Here is a 19,795-nt window from a genome sequence, read left to right as displayed (position 1 = left end):
CTGATTGCCTACTTGGGAGGGCCGAGGGTCGCGCCTATTGTCGCCTTCTGCAGAACATTTAGTGAGCGCTTGTGGCAGTGCAAAAAGCTTCATTAACGGCGTCTCCCTGCACCCATGCTTGGCGCCACGGCGGGCGATCGCTGGACGAACAGGCCGTAAAGTGGTTCGCAGAAGAGTGCCACTGTTGTTCCCGGCTGATAATTGGATGCGTCTGTCGTTCGTTTCTTGGCGACGCCTCGGGGCGAAAGGACGAAACAAACCAGGCGTTCCGCGCGCCCCGCGAGCCCGCGCCAGAGAAAAGGGGAGAAAAGGAGAAAAAAAAACAACAGCGCTCGCTCCTTGGCCTCGGCGCGTGGGGGGTTCGACCGCCAGCTTGACTCCACGCGCGAGTCGCTTTTCAATGCGGCCTTACAACAGGATGTGCCAAAACATTTACCGTCTTTGCAAAAAGTAACCGAGCAGCCCAGCCGGTCGGAGGAGCAGGCGAAGGGCCGAGCGGCGGCGTGTCGTTTGCTCTCGGCGGCCGTTGCTCCCCGGCTCCGAGTGTAAGCTTGTTGACGTAAGGCTGCTCCTTCGCTTGTTCTTGGGAGGATAAAATGTAAGCGAATAGCGTGTGCGGCGTCCAATTTCGTGCTTTTCGAGCGCTGTGCTTCAGCAAAACTCTGCTCAACGCTCATTTTTGACTGGCGCCATGAAGCTGCGCTCTTCGTCGGATTACCTTGAGCGTTGAATCCCAGTACACAGCTCCCGCAGACAAAACGATTTAGAAGCTAGTTCCTTTTCTCTCGTTTCAAATATTAGTACATTCAGATAGGGTACTGATTTTGAAACCTCGGTCCGGTTTTTCCCTCGGTTTCTACTTTTCGATGGCGACACTTCGTTGAGCTAGAGAGAAAAAACGCGAGTATAATGTTCACTTTTTCAAATACGATGTAATTTGAAGATTCTGCAAATCCCGCATTTGCTGCAGCTGGCTAACGCACTGAAGTGCGTAACAGGTTTCGCAGTTGTAACACCAAAATGAATGCTAGAACATTTTCGTGCACAGATTGCAATGGCCTAAAAAAAATTTGGGAATAGCGAACGCGTGATGTAAATGACTCCTAGCATATTATCCCCTAAGGCCACCTTGCTATTACGAAGGGTGCCTACGAGGCTTTTTTTTTCTTCTTGCTGTGAAACTCCATCTGAAGCTTCATCTTGTTGCAGCCAGGGGTTTAGCAAAGGCGGGAGTAAAGGTCTGCGCGCTTGATTTTGCGTTGAACTTGAAGGCTTTATTACAGAATCTTATTTATTGAGTTGCTGATGGCACCACTCTGCCTGCGGGTACTATACAAAAATAGAAAAAAGACAAAAATAGCTCGCAGTTCAAAACCGCGTGTAAGATTTTCTCTTCATTTCCAGAACATATTTCTGTTATGTCGGTAACATTCTGTTCCCGCAAAAAACAATTAAAAACGCGGCACTTATTCAGAAAATGGGCGACCTGTGTTTGAGGTGTGAGAATAACGTTTTTATGGAGCTCGCAAACAAAAAGAGACCGACCGGAGGTTAACGCATGAACACAATTACCCACGCGAAGAACATTACGCCCTTTTTGTGCGTTACCAAATAGCGCATTATGAGTTAGCACGAGAGGGCCACTTGAAACAGCTGGAAATCTTATTTTTCTCTCTTGCAGATTAAGAAAGCGTCACGACAAATGAGGTCGGCACAATAGACAAAGAAACGCAGGAAAAAATGCATCGAAAATTTGAAGTACATTTCCTTTCTTACTTTTGCGAGAACCCAAATTAGCAACGCGAAGGCATTGTAACGAAGAGCGCTTCTTCACAGCGCGAGCTAAAAAGGAGCGTTGAGAGAGTGGTGCCTATGTAGAGCACATCTCTCCAAAAGCACTAAATCATACGCCGCATATGATACTCGCTTACTTTTTATCATTCTAAGAAGGAGAGCGATGGAGCATGCTTACGTCAGCCAGCTTACACTCGCGGCCCGTGCAGCAGCTAGCGACAGAGATGGGGTCTCCAAAGCTCGGCCCCGTGCCTGCTCCGCCGGCCGGCGAGACAGCTCGGTTAGTTTTGGCAAACACGGTACCTGTATAATCGATTTATGAATTGTGGTATCTGAATGATACTACATTTCGTCAAAAACAGAAGGTTTAGAGCGTCGAAACACTAATATATCCACTAGAAATTCGGATATATGGGTAACTCCAAGATTCCATAAAATTTACAAGCTCCAATGTTTGGCATACAACCTTCCTATTCACTAAACAGATCCATAATCATGCTAGTCCTGAATTGAAAACAGTTCAGGTTTTTATGTTTAGACCACTGAAGATTATGTTGGCCTATTTTTTGTTTACTGTTTTAAGTTGTAACAACTGACATTTAGGAATTAAATACTGAAATGTTTAATGTCATGCCCAATGTGAATGTCATATTATGATCTGTTCGTGTTTACTGATTTAGGATGTAATTACTAGATTGTTCTATATATTTATTATTTTTCTAATCTTAATGTAAATTGCGGTTTGAAAATGTCATCAACCCACTTTTTATTGATTGTTGGTTCTATATTCTGTTGCTGTGGCTTCGTTTTATGTACTACTGCCATGTAATGGTCTCGGGCCTCAGTCAAACTTCTTGAGAAGCTTTTAGTCCAGGATACCAACCAGCTTGCTTTCTGGAAAAAATTAATCCATGCTTGATTGGTTAATTGATAGTTCGCAGAAGTCAAAATTAAAGAAAAAAGATATGACGTAGGAGCATCGTTGCCCGTTTGCCTGCGCTTGAAGTCCGGCGCATTTTTCTCTTATTGCCTTATCCGAAATCCTCGTAGCACAAGCGAAGGAAGCAAACAAATACAAAACACAATAAAAAGAAATGTCGAGTACAGGAAACACAGCCATTACGCTAGAGAAAAAAGATTTTAAAACCATCTCTAACAATTTTCACAACTCCACTAACGTTCCATCGAAGAATAGTAGTAATCTATCAAGCCCTCGGAAATGTCTGTTGTAAAAATAATTCCCCCTTCATGGATCACTGCCTTGTCGTGGCGGAGGGGCTTGCGAAACTCGATGAAGTCGTGAGCTCTGCTGTGTAGGGCCACCCAAGATAGACAGGTCACGGCAGAGAGTTCTGACAAAATGTGATTCACTGGAGAAGGTAATGGCAACCCACTCCAGTATTTCCTGCCAAGAAAACCCTATGGCCAGTCACAATACCATTAATGATATGGCGCCGGAATATGAGCCCCCCAGGTTGGAAGGCGTCCCACATGTTGCCGGGGATGAACAAAGGGCGATTCCTAGTTGCTCCAGGACGAATGAAGCGGCTGGGCTAAAGCCAAATGGACGCTCAGTTGTGGATGTGTCGGGAAGCGACCGGAAAGTCCGATGTTGCAAGGAGATATATCACATAGCAACATGGAATGTAAGATCTATGACGCAAGGTAAACTGGATGTCGTCAAGCGAGAAATGGACAGATTCAACATTGATATCTTGGGTATAAGCGAGCTCGAGTGGACCGGAATAGGAGAATTTAACTCCGGCGACCATTATGTCTTTTATTGTGGGCACGAATCCAAGAGAAGGAATGGGGTCGCTCTGATAGTAAACTGAAAAATAGGCAAAGCAGTGCTAGGGTACAACCCCAAAAACGACCCAATGATTTCACTTCGGATCCAAGGTCCCCCTTTCAACCTAACAGTTATCCAAGTCTATGCACCGACCACTACTGCTGAAGAAGCTGACGTTGAGAGATTTTATGCGGATCTACAATGCCTTTTAGACCGCACACCATCATCAGACGTCGTTGTTCTCATAGAAGACTGGAATGCTAAGGTAGGGAGTGAAGAAATATCCGGAATTACAGACAAGTTCGGTCTTGGTGAGCCAAATGAAGCTGGGCAGAGGCAGTAGAGTTTTGTCAAGAAAACAACCTGACCATAGCGAATACTCATTTTCAACAGCACAAGAGGCGCCTGTACACATGGACTTCGCCGGACGGTCTGTACAGGAATCAGATCGATTATATTCTTTGCCGGCAGAGATGGAGAAGCGCTATACAAGCAGTAAAAACAAGGTCTGGGGCCGATTGTGGCACCGATCATCAACTTCATCAAGGCCTTTCAGGTATGATCTGGATCAATTTTCATTAGAATATGCTGTGGAAGTGAAGAATTGATTTCAAGAATTAGATCTATAAGACAGAAGCCCCGAAGAGATGTGGACTGATGTTCGTTATATAATACAAGAAGTTGCTACTAAGGTAGTTCCAAAGCAAAAGAAATGCAAGAAAGCAAACTGGTTATCCGAAGAGGCTTTGCAAATAGCTGAGGAAAGGAGGATGGCAAAAGTTATGGGGAAAGAGAAAGATACAAGGTTCTCAATGCGGATTTTCAGAAAATAGCAAGGAGAGATAACAATGCCTCCCTGAACATACAGTGCCAAGCAGTTGAGGACAACATCCAATTAAGGAACACAAGAGCTCTGTATAAGACACTCAAAGATAGCAAAGGAAGCTTCTGTGCTAAGCTGGGCGTGATAAAGGACAAACTGAAGCCTCAGAGATAAAGAAGAGGTGGCAGGAATGAAGAACTGTACAAGGAGGACTCGAATGTGCAAACCCAACATAGGACGGTTGTGATTACTGACCTCGAGCCGGGCATCCTGAAGAGTGAAGTTGAATGGGCCTTAGCCAGCCTTGCTAAGAACAAAGCTAACGGAATCGAAGGCATTCCAGCTGAATTGCTTCAAAACCTTAATTACGACGCTGTTAACATTCTGCATACATTATGTCAGACGATTTGGACAACCATGCAGTGGCCACAGGATTGGAGGAGGTCAGTTTACATCCCCATTCCAAAGAAAGGCAGTGCCAAAGATTGTTCCAACTACCGCACGATCGTGCTTATTTCGCATTAGCAAGGTGATGTTGAAAATCCTCCAAGGTAGGCTGCAGCAGTATGTGGATCGGGAGCTTCAGGACGTGCAAGCTCGGTTTCGCAAGGGCAGAGGAACTAGAGACCAAATTACCAACCTTCGCTGGATCATGGAAAAAGTAATAGAGTTCCAGAAACCCATCTACTTCTGCTTTATTGATTATGCGAAAGCGTTTGACTGCGTAGATCACAACAGATTGTGGCAAGCTCTCCAAGAGATGGGAGTTCGTATTCACCTGATCTGTCTCCTCAGGAACCTGTATGAAGGACAAGAGGCCACAGTCAGAACTGGGCATGGTCTTACTGATTGGTTTCCGATTGAGAAAGGAGTGAGGCAAGGCTGCATACTGTCGCCCTGCTTATTTAACCTATATGCCGAGTGCATCATGAGGAAGGCCGGTCTGGACGAGTCTTATGCTGGATTGAAGATTGCTGGAAAACTTACCAACAACCTTAGATATGCGGATGATACCACTTTAATGGCAGAAGGTGATGTGGAACTCAAGAGACTTCTGATGCACGTACAAGAAGAGAGTGAGAAGTTTGGGCTTAAACTGAACATTAAAAAGACAAAGATCATGGCGTCTTGCCCTATCAAGTCCTGGAGCATCAATGGACAAGAAGTGGAAGCTGTGACAGATTTTCTCTTCTTGGGCTCCAAGATTACCTCGGAAGGAGACTGCAGCCATGAAGTTAGGAGACGCCTGCTTGTGGGAAACAGAGCAATGGTTAGCCTTGACCGCCTAGTAAAGAGCAGAGACATTAGTCTGCCAACCAAGATCCGTATAACTCGTTGTCACGAAATCGGCGCACATTTTCTTCAAGCCGGTACGGCGCGAGGCCCGCGCGGATTCGCGTGCAAAAGCATGGAGAGAAAAGCGTCCTTCCCCGCGCGGGAGAGCGCGTAGCTTTGTACGCGTTGCCGTCACCCTCTTTCCCATTGCCCGGGGAGGACGGTGGTTCATCGATCTGGAATCCGCCAGAAAATTCCAGGATATTCTATGGGACCTAGCCAAGGACGACGCGCGGCTCGACGGGAGGAAGAGAGAGCGCTCTAACCAGCGAAGCTAAGTGTGTGTGCGCGCTAGCTTTGGCGCGTGATAACAGACAGACGCGGCGCGCCCTATTTAAAGAGACCGCGCCGCTTGTGCATTCAGTCAGTCAGTCAGTCAGACAGTTAGTGTTTGCGACGTGTTCGCTAGTGCTTCGGCTGGACTCCCGGAGATCACCCGCTGCTGGCAAGCCCACGGACCTGCAAGGGAGAGGCGCTCGTCTCGTATGGGGGCCACATCGTGACTCTTGAGGCGTCGGACTGCAACAGTGCCCGGTGAACAATTTGGTGTTTGTTTATGTAACTCTCTCGTGTTTGATCTGTTGTAAAGCCTCTGTGTTATTGAATCATACTGTAGTTGCATGCTTAGCGTTTGTATTCTGTGAACCTCTCGTCTGTACATTTCAAGTGATCTTGTGTATTCCTTTGTATCGTCTCTTGCTGTGCATAAATTGCGTTTTGTTTGTTACTTCTGACTCCGATCCTTACTCTGGCTTGAACCGGCGACAGCTAGGCACCAAACGACCACCCCCCCCCCCCCTCTGTCACTACAAGGTAGTTGAATTCCGGCTGAGCTTACCACGCAGGTCGAGGGCACCTCCTTTGCAACCGGAACAGCTACCCCCACTCACCCTAAGGGTGTCTGGGAGTGCGCGCACCATTAAGGGAGCATCGTTAATAATACCTCCATAATTATTAACGGGTGACACTCGTGCTATGGTCTTTCCAGTTGTGATGTGTGGATGCGAGAGTTGGACTGAAAAAGGCTGACCGCCGAAGAATTGACGCGTTTGAATTGTGGTGCTGGCGAAGACTCTTGAGAGTTCCTTGGACTGCCACAAGATCAAATCAGTCGATATTGTTGACCATAAACCCTGACTGCTCATTGGAGGGTCAAATTCTAAAGTTAAAGCTCAGCTACTTTGGTCATCTGATGAGAAGAGAGGAGTCGCTGGAGAAAGATTTGATGTTGAGAAAGATTGAAGGTCGCCGGAGAAGGGGTAGGCAGCGAACACGATGGTTAGATGGCATCCTCGAGGCACTGCAGATGAAGTTATGTGATTTTAGGAAGATAGTGAGATCGGAAAGCGTGGCGTGACATGGTCCATAGGGACACGACTGAACGACTTAACTGAAAAATAATTTTACGTTTTGTGTTCTGTTTTGAGTGAGAGAGCTTGATTTTCAATTCAAAGAATGGATGAAATTCTTCCTGCGTATTCTGAGTGAAAACATTGCTTGCTGTTAAAGCCGCGTTTAAGATTTTCCTCACGAAACTATCAGCAGCGAGTTTCTTGCACGATAAAGCAGATACGTTGCTTTGTCCAACTTTACTGAATTTTACTGAATGAAGCTGAAAACATTCCTATTCTCATTTTACACTGCACTTAGCCTGGGCTGAAACGCGGTACGTGGGATGCGGTTACACGCATTACAAGCTCCGCGCGGACAATCAGCCACAGTTTCCGTTTAAGAAGCTCTTCACATGCAACTACGCACCTGGGTATGTTGTCTTCATGCAATAAAATCAGGTTGCTGATTTTTCGTTGATTCAGCTATGATTATTGAATGCTGCTCTCTCTATATGAATAGACCCCAGAAGTATATTTCAAGGTCGAGTCTAGTGCGCATGCATAAGGGGACGCTCTACCTTCACAACAATGTTGGCCGCTGCAGACGATTAGCTGATTCTTGTAGACGAACGATATTAGGACAGCCGTCAAGCAGAGTGTTCTCGCAGCCCAGAAAGGCATCCACGTTTAACACACAAAAAAGACTGCTGAATACAAAATAGGGTTTAGTGAGGTTAGGAGGCCGAATGAGGCATATACTGTACTGAAGGATGGGCATGTACTTTGTTATCGAGGTTTACCGGAAATGGCGACAACTAGGAGTAGGTTTCCTTGTCAATAAGTATATAGCGGGTAATATAGATGAATTCTATAGTATTAATGAGAGGGTTGCAGGCATCGTAGTTAGGCTTAATCAGCGGTATAAACTGGAGGTTGTACAGGCCTATGCACCTACATGTAGTTATGACGACCAGGCATTCGAAAGCTTCTATGAAGATGAATCGGCAATGCGAAAAGTAAAGACGCAGTATACTGTACTAATGGGCGACTTTAATGCCAAGGTACGGAAAAAACAGGCAGGAGACAAGGCAGTAGGTGAATATGGCATTGGTTTTAGGAATAGCAGGGGGGTGTTACTAGTTGAGTTTGCAGAGCGCAATAACTTACAAATCATGAATACCTTCTTCAGCAAACGGAAGAACCGGAAATGGACATGGAAAAGTCCTAACGGAGAGACTAAAAATGAAATCGACTTCATAATGTGTTCAACCCCCGCCATTATGCAAGATGTAGAGGTAATCGGGAAAGTGCGATGTAGTGACCACAGCATGGTGAGATCCCGAATTAGCCAAAATCTGAAGAAGGAATGCAACAGATTAGTAAGAAAGAAACCCATCAACGAATTAGCGGTGAGGGGGAGGGCAGAAGAGTTCAGGATCTCGCTACAGAATAGGTATTCAGCTCTAACTGAGGATGGCGACATTACCCTAGAGGCAAGGAACAACAATTTCAGAGGTATCATTACAGAGTGCGCGGTAGAAGTAGGCGGTAGGATAGTTAGAGAGGATATCGGTAAGCTGTCTAAGGAGACGAAAGATTTGATTAAGAATCGCCAGAGTATGAAAGCTTCCAATCATACAGACCAGATCGAATTGGCCGAGATATGAAAGCTAATCAATAAGCGCAAGGCGGCCGATATAAGGAAGTATAACATGGAGAAAATTGACCATGCTGTAAAGAACAGGGGAAGCCTTAAAGAGGTAAAGAAGAAATTGGGCATAGGCAAAAACCAGATGTATGCGATAAGGGACAAGGCGGGCAACGTCATCACTAATATGGAAAAGATAGTCAAAGTAGCCGAGGAATTCTATACAGATCTCTACAGTAGCCAAAGTAGTCAGGACCGTAATGAGATTGGCGGTAGGGAAAAACAGTCAGACGTTCCACCAGTGACGAAGAACGAGGTCAAGAAAGCACTAGAAACTATGAAAAGGGGGAAATCAGCTGAAGAGGATCAGATAACTACAGATTTGCTGAAGGACGGAGGGGATATCGTGCTAGAAAAACTGGCCACCCTGTATACGCAGTGCCTGGTGTCATCGACGGTACCAGAACCATGGAAGACTGCAAACATTATCCTCATTCACAAGAAAGGGGACTCCAAGGACCTTAAAAATTACAGACCAATCAGCTTACTGTCTGTTACGTATAAGGTATTTACTAAGGTAATCGCTAATAGAATCAGGACAACCTTAGACTGCAATCAAGCAAAGGATCAAGCAGGGTTTCGGAAACGGTACTCTACTATCGATCATATCCATACCATCAATCAGGTGATAGAAAAAGGCTCGGAATATAACCAGTCCTTATACATAGCATTCATTGATTACGAAAAAGCATTTGACTCAGTTGAAACCTCGGCGGTGATGCAGGCATTGCGAAATCAGGGGGTAGACGAGCCGTACGTGAAAGTGCTGGAAGATATACATAGTGGCTGCACAGCCACCATAGTTCTGCAAAAGGAAGTAACAAAGTTCCCATAAAGAAAGGTGTTTGGCAAGGAGACACAATCTCCCCAGTACTATTCACAGCTTGTTTAGAGGAAGTATTCAGAGACTTGGAATGGTTGCAGTTAGGGATAAGGGTAGATGGAGAATACCTCAGTAATCTGCGATTTGCTGATGACATTGCCTTGCTAAGCAACTCAGGGGATGAACTGCAAATAATTATTGATGACGTTGACAGAAAAAGTAGAAAGGTAGGCTTGAAAATCAATATGCAGAAGACTAAGGTAATGTTCAACAGCCTCGGGAAGGAACAGCAGTTTACATTAGGTAGCGAAATACTGGAAGTAGTAGGCGAATATGTCTACTCAGGACGGGTAGTAACCGCAGATCAGGACCATGAAAAGGAAATAACAAGAATAATAAGATTGGGATGGAGCGCATTTGGCAAGCACTCGCAGATTATGACTAGCAGCTTACCGGTATCGCTCAAGAGGAAAATATACAACAGTTGCATCTTGCCTGTGCTCACCTATGGGGCTGAAACCTGGAGGCTAACCAAGAGAGTTCGACTTAAGTTGAGGACAACCCAGAGGGCTATGGAACGAAAAATGGTAGGGGCAACATTAAGACATAGAAAGCGTGCAGAGTGGGTCAGAGAAATAACTCAAGTTACCGACATTCTAGTAGAAATTAAGAAGAAGAAATTGACATGGGCAGGACATGTAGTGCGAAGGATAACCGATGGTCGCTGAGGGTAACAAACTGGATTCCAAGGGAAGGAATGCGTAGCAGAGGGCGGCAGAAAGTTAGGTGGGCGGATGAGATTAAGAAGTTCGCAGGGGTCAAGTGGATGCAGCTAGCACAGAACCGGGTTTAGTGGAGAAATATGGGAGAGGCCTTCGCCCTGCAGTGGGTATAATCAGGCTGATGATGATGATGATGATGATGAATTCAAAAATCGTAATATACCGGACGAAATCTTAGGAATAAGCAAGAAATGTTTTACATATCTTACTTAAGAGTATGTTTTACATATCTTACTTAAGAGTATATTTTACATATTTTACTTAAGATATGTTTTACATATCTTACTTATAGAACTTTTTATATTGGATATAAAAGGATGACAATAATTTAGGAAACTATTTATGTGCGGCTGTGTGCAAGTATTCATTCTTCAAAGATCCTAAAAGCATTTCTATACATCTTTATAGTAACGAAACTCACAATTGAATTGGAACTCTATATATTGTTATTAACATTTTCTCCTATATTGGAAGAAAATATTTCAAAACAGGCTCCAAGCTTTACAGAACAAGCTAATTGCCTCCGACATTGTTTAAAAATAATTAAAAAAACTGCATTACATTTGTGTTCTATTTCGGTCCAAATCTACTATTGCAAGGCTAATTATCATTTAAGTGCTCACAGCTTCTTGATTGAGAAGCGGCGCAAAACAACACCCATGAAATATCTATCTGAAGACATTGCAGAAGAGAATTATTAGGAATCCCCAAGTAATTGCAAATACCTTTCATTTTAAACGGTTCAGAGCAAGTGAAATGGCAGAAAACAAGACATTGATGACTCAACGTAGTCAGATTATAGGGAAGTAATTTTAGAAACTACTACTTGATCAAAAGTATAAATTACCTCGTAAAAATAATGAAAGAAAATAAAAAGTAAATAATGTAAGCACAACTCTGTTTACCGCAGATGATCGGAACTTATTTTTATGCAGTTAAACCAAGCTGTAGATATTTATTTCCCCGCGGATTCACTCAATCAGAGCAGTACACGTTATTCATAATAATTATAAATCGGAAGGGGTATGCTTGCACTTATCTGCTTATCGCTAATATCTCGTGTTATACCACATGCACTTAGAACGTCAATAAAACGACATCAGTGTAAAAACAAAAAATGAATAAACGAAACATGTATGTGACCATAGCAATACTGCCCGCGTTATCTCTCAACATGAAAGAATATAGGATAAATAAAATATTCAATTACGTTTTACTCTGTATTCTTTGCAGGTTGAGAACATGAATAGCACTCAAAGAAAGTTTTTATATGTTATCCACTGATAATACTGAGAATGCATATCGATGTGGCCACCATTATTCCACATAATTTAGGAATACGCAGCAAAATAAGATAATTACGTATATCTCAGAGAAAGCTTTTTTCTATTAATGTGAACAAAATGAGGGCATATACTGAATATCATTCCTTGAAGACATTTCTGAAGTTATAAACTGATGTTTATGAGGATGAAATAATTATCCTTCCTTCTTTTGATTTTCATGAACGCATGTTGTATAAAAGAAAGAAATATACTGCTATACAAAAAGAATCAAGCCGTTGGGAGTTATTTGCTTGCGAAATAAAAACCTGCATTGTGAAAAAGAAGCCTGCCTAAATACAACCTGTCGCAGAACTCTTCCCTGCAGGATTTATGATATTTATGCTGCTTGTGGGTGAGGGCGAAATGATGCATTTCAATGGAGGGCTTCATCATTAGGAAGGTGAAACAACTTTTTCCCTGCTTTATCTGTACATTCTTCTGGCATTAGGTCCTTTGTCATCTGATGTTAAGTAGAGGTTACCCCCCTTTCCGAAAAACATTTTCGACATCGTGTGAAAACAAAACAAATGTGCATCCACCATCCCATAAGAAATATTGAAGGAGAAGTAATACTGTTACATATTTTTAAAAGTTGGTGACAATATCGTAAACGGCCAATGAACAGGCAATTGTAGTACTGAAATCAACACTTTATTGGACTGACTGAGCCCGCAAGCGGAGGAGTTCAAGGAAATTGAAGTTCTGTAATACTTGTGTACATGCATTTCTTGCTGCTATCGTGATGCCACCTTGATCCAGTTTTGTGAGCGCAGTTTAGAGGGGAAATTGTACTCTCCTGGCTGCAACTCCCAATTTTTCCAGGTGTTCGCCAATGACCTTGAGCATTTAACGAGGCGCCAACTTGACTTCGCCATAAGTGCTGAGTGGTGATACTGATTTTGTTTTCACAATACCGCACCTCGTCCCTCCTAAACCGCTTAAGAGAATAATGACATTTTTTCCACAGGACCCCAACTCATCATGTTATTCTTAAGCTTCTGAGTTGGGTAGGTTAACATTCAGTCTCACAAGATCATACAAGGTCTTACTCGTTTCTGTGGTTTTTATTACGCGATTGGCAAATAATAAAGTGTTACGGACGAGGCCAACCGAAGCAAAAACTACAGGACCAGAGCGACATGGTGTTGGCAAGTAGAGACGACCTATTTTCTGTGAATCATCTACCAACTACACAAAACAACAGTTCTACTTAAACATGTTCTACATTTCGTGTTTATCAAAGCTTCAGCACTGACCCAGCCAGGTTTTCTGTAAACTGTTCGTGTCTTTACATGCCAGTCCGAAATGCCCCTGGTCTTGCCGTTTCTGTGCCTCCTTTTTCCTCGTCCTTCCCACTATAACCTTTCATCATCAGCCCAAGCAAGAGATGTACTTGACCGCATCATGTTGTAACCTGAGACGTCAATAATCGTGCACCAGGGGAAGGCCGTCGAAAAATAGGTGATATTATAAAGGTCCCCGTAGCATACGCTTACATTGTTGAGAAGTGTAGAAGGATGTCGCATTGTACCTCCTGCTCTGGAAATTTTCATGTCAATAAACTCGAGAAATGCATGCGGATGATGAGAAATATACTTACTTTTTTCATCTGGACATCTCAGGATATTGTTAGCGCTCTACTGCCACTCTGGGCATACCTCATAGGAGAGTCCTAAACTTCCCCCTCCTGGCATTGGCCCAAGATCTGGACAGGCTTTCTTCCCCACTGGCACTGACGAGCAGCGGTTGCTGAATCGCACATACCTGAGAAATAGGGGCTGCTGTAGAGCACAAAACCTATGTTGCTGCCCAAGGTAATTCATCGATAATAAGAAAAATTCAGTGTATAAAAGTTAACACAATCAATGAGTGACCACATCGTTACTGCTCATTATCAATGTCGTCGTTCGTGCTATCATTTTTCAGAGCACATATGGGGCCGTTAAGATTGTGTGAGACATAGTTCCGTCCAGTGGTACATTAAATGTGCCAATTTTGGTCTTAAAGTAGTTGTTGTGTTTAGATCAATAAGCAGTTTATATAAATGTCTATTCCTTTGTGTCTCTTTTAGCGGAAACATCTTACAAACGTCTATGTACAAGATTGGCAAGGCCTGCAGTGAATGTCCGCCAGGAACAAGCTGCGATGAAGCTACTGGTTTGTGCGTAAGCTAATTTCGCGTCAGGACTTCAAAAGCATTCGCAGTTTGTTGCAATTGCCGCAGGGACTTCTGATGCGCTTTGAAATGGGTTTAATGTTAAGAATACAACGCACCGAAATGCATGTTTTGCAAGCAACTATTTACGCATCATTGTGAGTTCCCCCCTTAAAGACAAAAAGACAAAAGTAGCCAATATAGGAAATTGATATATGAATTTACTCGGATATGATGCGCACACGCATGAGAGATGCATACTCTTTATTGACACAAAATAAGATCCTGAAATGAACCAAACATGTTGCTATATTTTACCTGGATGGCTGCGCTGATATGGAGATCTCGTCAGTGCCTAATCGTTTCACTTCTGAAGATCATATTGCGCCACGTTTTCTGAAACAGTTGATTTATGGGCTTCAAAATCTAAAAGCAGATTACGCTGCGGATTTCCGTAGTGGAAGGCTGCGGAGGATCGTGGTCATTAGATTTCTATAATGTGCAATAACATCGCTCAATACAGCAGCCGTTATGCGTTTCGCCCCAGTCAGATTATAACCGTTTTGACGTCGTCGAATCCATTCCTCGTGGTTCACTAGTCGATTGCTCTACCCTGCTCAAAAATCCCGCATTGTGCTAAACCGGTTCTTATCGGACCAAAATGGTCCGGTATACATCTCAATCTGGATTGGCTGGTCTTTATGAATTCGGGACAGGTATTGCGGACCGGCACATGTGGCTGGAGCGAGAAGGACCAGTTCGGTGTGCAGCTCATTCATAACAGACCAAGTCGGGTGCACTAGTCAAACTGCACTAACTATGAACGATATGGGTTTCACACCGGAAGTACCAGTCTGAAGTCTACATCACACCGAACGGGGCGGTCTAAAATGGAGCTGATAAACTGAATAGAACATGTCCTGTTCGGAACTGAATTTGGACGACCATCATGTTATGGGGCTCATACTAGACCAAGTATCCCCATTTCCGAACTGAAATCGGACCAACCAATGAAGCCCAACCTAGGTCACGCCTATGAATACCTGTAAGCTAATAAGGATATCAAAACTTGTTTAGAAACTGTTTCACTTCTGGACTTCATAAAATCAGCCAACCTTTTTCCATTCATTTAATCATTTATTCATCCTTCATCTCATAACCTACTTATGCCCTGAGGCCATAAATATCGACTTAAAAAAACTTTTTGTTTTTGGGCTAATTAGTTCATCGCAACATATAATCGCAACATATAATAAACAGGACTGGCGATAACTAGCAGCTGTTTGTAAGATGAACAGCTATGATATGACGAGATGCGATATGATGATCGAATGCTTTCGGAAATGTATCTTTGTACGGGCATTATTTCTGAATAATGAGTTGCGAGCTAGCGCCTGTCCTGACCGTAATGTGTTGGCAAAAAAAATTCCACCTCATAAAAAAGGATAAAAACATACACTTTATGCATTACAAATATTGTGTATGCATGGGATACGCTGATTTATTTTTATAAATACATTGAAGGTATAATGCCATCGTAATGTACCCATTTACGGCTTCAGCTCACCATATCTATTGTTGCGCGACGTCCCAGCGTCAGTATGTTTAGCCACCACCAACAACTAGTGCAGCTCCTCTGCAATGCGGAAATGAAAACAAGAGCAGAAAATTTATACTCGTATCTATACTCGTACATTTGAGAACGATATCGTTAACCACAGTGGTATTCATTTATAAGTAAATATCAGATAACGCTTCCTTGAGTGCTAACGAATGCAAATCGCTTAGTCGGAATTGCACTAATGGCGCTGCTGCTCCGCTGACATCATGTAATACTCGAACATACAATACGAAACGTATGACGACGCTAGATATCGCTATATGTAACGTGAATGTCACGCGCTTCAAAAGGATTGCGAAACAATCAGCACTGGCTATTTAAAATATTCCGAGATCTGATTGCAAAAGCTAATGTGTTATAAAGAAGAACTATTTTAGAGACGCATCGGGATACCCAGGAAATAAATTCGCGTGTTTAAATACGATCGGTGAATTATGACACTTGAGAAGATACACGGAGTGAAAAATAACAAAATTACGCTAGACAAGAAGGAATATTGCCATGATTCATTAGGCTCGGCGTAGAGTAGTGGTTAGCGTGGTCGGCTCGTTAATCGAAGGATTTGGTGGGTGGAGCGCTGAGGTTTACTTTTTACATTTTTAGTTTTCGCTGTTTGTACATGCAACAATATTATTTTACAGCTGGGATATTTTGAGTGAGGGGATCCTTTTTCTCCAAAATCCAGGTCGGCCTAATCACTCAGAAAAATTCAGAATGACATCAGTGCCTGTTTTCATGCCGGTTGAGCCTCCATAACAAAGCTCTAAGGAATCCGTTAGGGGTCACCCCGAACGTTTCTAGGGTAAGCAATGAACTACCAAGGCAGGGCTCTACGGATTATATTGCAGCGTTTTAGCAACATAAACAAGAGAGCGGAGACCGCAGAAGCTATAAACTAGGAGCGTTTACCTTACCGGCCACAATTTTCTTGTAAACGAGATGAATTTTTTGGCTGCCGAACTGCCAGATCGATTAGCCTCTCCGTACCGCAGTTCAAAGCAGGAACATCATGTCATTAAGAAATTCACGCGAAAGTCGGAACATTATATATGTCGCCCAAAAAAGAACATGAAAAGCAGGCATGTGAATATAGTGAACCCACCAAAAATTTGAAGCAACTGTGACTCAAAAAGCGTCTCATCGGAGGCATCGCTGAATTTTACGACATCGAGGAGAAGCTCGCGCTGTTTAACAAGCGCGTACGAGAGGGCATGATAAAAGAAGATACAATAGAGTCTCCTATCCTTCTCAGATATGTTTGGAAAAGAATTTAAACATCTCGGACATCGCCAGGTCGAGCACTAATTGCGGACCTTTTAAAACTAATTCAAATATAGAGCCGACGAGCTGATGCAGATGTCATAACACGATGCTGCATGATGCTACTTACCCCAGTAGGCTTGTCGCGGATTGATTTTTGCATAACCGAAGAGGTGTGTGAAACTGCGCTATAGCGTTTCTAGCCATTTTCAGAATGATAGGTGGCGACCATAAATACATGTTTTAAATACTGCTGTCAGTTCAGCATTTCACCCAGTTGTTTTTTTGTGTGGTATATTAGTTACGTATTTATGGCCATATGACCTTTACTTTACAACGAAACTATCATTGTACACTCAGTTTGACTTATGTCTCTGACGATGAATGGAAACTGTTTGAAAGGTTGTGCAGAGGGCTTTAAACTGGGCGGCTTACAGGCTTCCTTAATTGTGGAATTCTGCGCACAATGGCATTGTGAACTAAATGTCGTAGGCATACGTTTTGCAATCGGTATTCGGCTAGTGATATGGCCGGGCAGTTATTTGTGACGCCACAGGATCACATGTCAGTAATGGCCATTTTAGGCCTTTTTATAGAAAATAAGATGCGAATTCGACTCAGCACACTTGGATACCAAGCCAGACACGCTAACAAAGAGTCACGCAGGTTTCACCATGTAGTATGAATAAACGGAAGATTTATATCCATATTCGCTGGTCCTTTGCCCAGTATAGCTAAGTACGGCTTTAGGCGAAGGCGTTTACGCGAGACAATCTTAAGAAGATGCTCAAGCTCTGCCTTAAGAGTAGAAGCTAAGTCACTCTAAACCGCATTTTCATTCGTCGAATACTTAAGAGGCTTCGCTTCACTTGGTTTTTGGGGAAACAGTATTTCAGTACCTCACTTATTTATGGACACATGCATTTCTCGCGATTTCATATCTCCTTGATACAAATCTCTGTCCCAAACTACCCTCCGTACTTGAATAGATGATCAATGCAAAGAAAAGGAAGATGGTATTGCACATTTGAGAAAGGTGAGGAACGTTTGCCTGCATCACAATTGGTATAGGAAATTGCGTGCGTATGTGTTCCTACACTGTTTTTCTGCATTTCGGTTATGACGAAGACGTCAGCGCTTCATCCGAACGACCTATATAAGTTTTGCGTAATAACGGCTGAAACGAAGTGATTTGAAACTAAGCGAGTACCGTTGTGCATGTACGCGAAGAAGGTCTCGCGAGAAGAAACGCAGCTGATCACCATTATTGAGAGATTGTGTTCCCCAATTGTTATCATATAGAATAAATAAGAGCGTTCTTGTCCTGGCAAAGTACGAAACTTCACGAGCCGCGCTGAAACGGGTTAGGTAAGCATAAGGTCAGGATTGCCCGATGTTTATCTGTGTGTAGAAAATGCTGATCACAGATGGTGCAATGAAGATATATCGCAGAGTGAAGCTCATGAGATACAATGAACTTCTTCCACGCTTGTATGCTACGCTAGGGTTATGGGCTCTTGGCAAAGCTGTCCAGGTGCAATCCAATTATTATTTGCTCTTATTTTTTCCCTTTGTAGTTTATACGGTTCACAAATGCTTCCCTGATACTCGTACTATGTGCTTCCATTGATAAAGTTTTGACATTTAGGGTTAATCGTATTTTATTTACCGGTACGCTGTTCTGCATTCAAGTGTACTGGGTTGTATTGCTATGCACATTAATCTTGGAACCTCTGTACTAGTCTTCAGTACCATTCCATTGAAAGCTCATAGCATAAGATACATTTCCTGTTTCGTAAATCCAACTGTCTGCTTTAATCAGTATAGATTACGTCATTTTTCTGTATCGCCCAGTAGGAGCATGTTAGGCACTACCTAGCGGTCACTGAAACATATAAGAAGCCCCCCAAAGCATGTTCTTTCTCTCTTTTTTGTATACACGAACCTATAAATTCTTATTGGGTAAGGTATGCTGTCTACCTCGGCTCACTCATCATCTGCGCTCGGGGGTTTTTGCAACACCTGAAAGCTAATTTGATTTTTTTACATGATTATTTCATTTTGATGCCAGTGGAATTTAAAGGCTTCCCAGTACTGCACCAAGTCTGGTCAAGGTAAAAGTGATCGCAAATACTAACTAACCTTCCGTTAGGATGATACCGTAGGTACTAACGCTATCTAGGGGCATTGAGCCCTGCACACCTTCAGAACCAACTGCTTCGCCGACGAGAATGTCATGTCTGTAAAACTATGCTAAGCTGCCAAAATCTTTCCCTCCTCGAGTTCCCTCTTATGTGATTAAGATGCAAAGTATGGAATGTAACCGTCTAACTGATAAAGAAATAAAACTCATAATTTATGGCTTAAAAATTACTTATAGGGAAGCTTCAGAAAACAAGCAAAGGTAAAAGAGAGTTTTTTACGCTACTTTGTCTCTTTTGTCATACAGTCATTTATGCATACAGTCAACAAGACACAAAGGCTGATTCTTGCTCAGTTTACATGTTTTTTTTTTCTTTTTACAACGCGCTCTATATTTCTCTGCTTTGCAGCACACACCGGGGGACAGTGACGGCATCGGCGAATCTGCGGAAGATGGCGGCGGCGGCTCTTTCTGGATAATAGCTGCCGTGCTACTCGTGGGCGGTGGGATCGCTGTGATGGTTGGTGGTCTTGTCTGTATGATGAAAGGAGGATCTGCCCAGGAGGGCCCCCCTCCTGGCGCGATAAATGAGAGGAGATTGAGTCGGCGGATGGCTGTGACTTTTGATGATAACTAAGCACCGGCTGATCGGGGCCGCACGTGACCTACGCAGAGCTCTGATGAATGTCTAATCTTATATCAGATATTAGCAACTACAGTAAGTCAATAAACCTGCTCATGTTATATATATCATAAATTTGTCTTTGCCATCAATCAGCTGCGTGGAACAACAACCATGCGGATCTTCACTATATTCGTTGAGTCCCTGATCGCTGTAATGTAAACGCTGGGGAGTACTGCTTGACTAGTTTCCCTCGTGTGCAAACATGTTAGTTATGAACG

At 43.2% G+C, this 19,795-nt stretch overlaps 1 protein-coding gene across 1 annotated transcript in view; it reads left to right on the top strand.

Annotated features, from left to right (window-relative positions):
- LOC146193429 (venom allergen 5-like) overlaps window positions 1-19,529 on the top strand; it is a 92,217-nt gene extending 72,688 nt beyond the window's left edge. Inside the window, exons 5-7 of the mRNA XM_084600548.1 lie at window positions 7,395-7,506; window positions 13,785-13,878; window positions 19,302-19,529. Coding sequence (XP_084456674.1) covers window positions 7,395-7,506; window positions 13,785-13,878; window positions 19,302-19,529 — 434 coding nt within the window. The remainder of the gene's footprint in view (window positions 1-7,394; window positions 7,507-13,784; window positions 13,879-19,301) is intronic.
- Window positions 19,530-19,795: the final 266 nt, after the last annotated feature.

The sequence above is a fragment of the Amblyomma maculatum genome, chromosome 4 (genome assembly GCF_055883805.1).
Source record: "Amblyomma maculatum isolate TAMU_Amacu chromosome 4, ASM5588380v1, whole genome shotgun sequence".
Taxonomy (NCBI): Eukaryota; Metazoa; Arthropoda; class Arachnida; order Ixodida; family Ixodidae; genus Amblyomma; species Amblyomma maculatum.
Note: the sequence above shows the minus strand (reverse complement) of the source record. Positions and strands in the feature narration are given on the sequence as shown.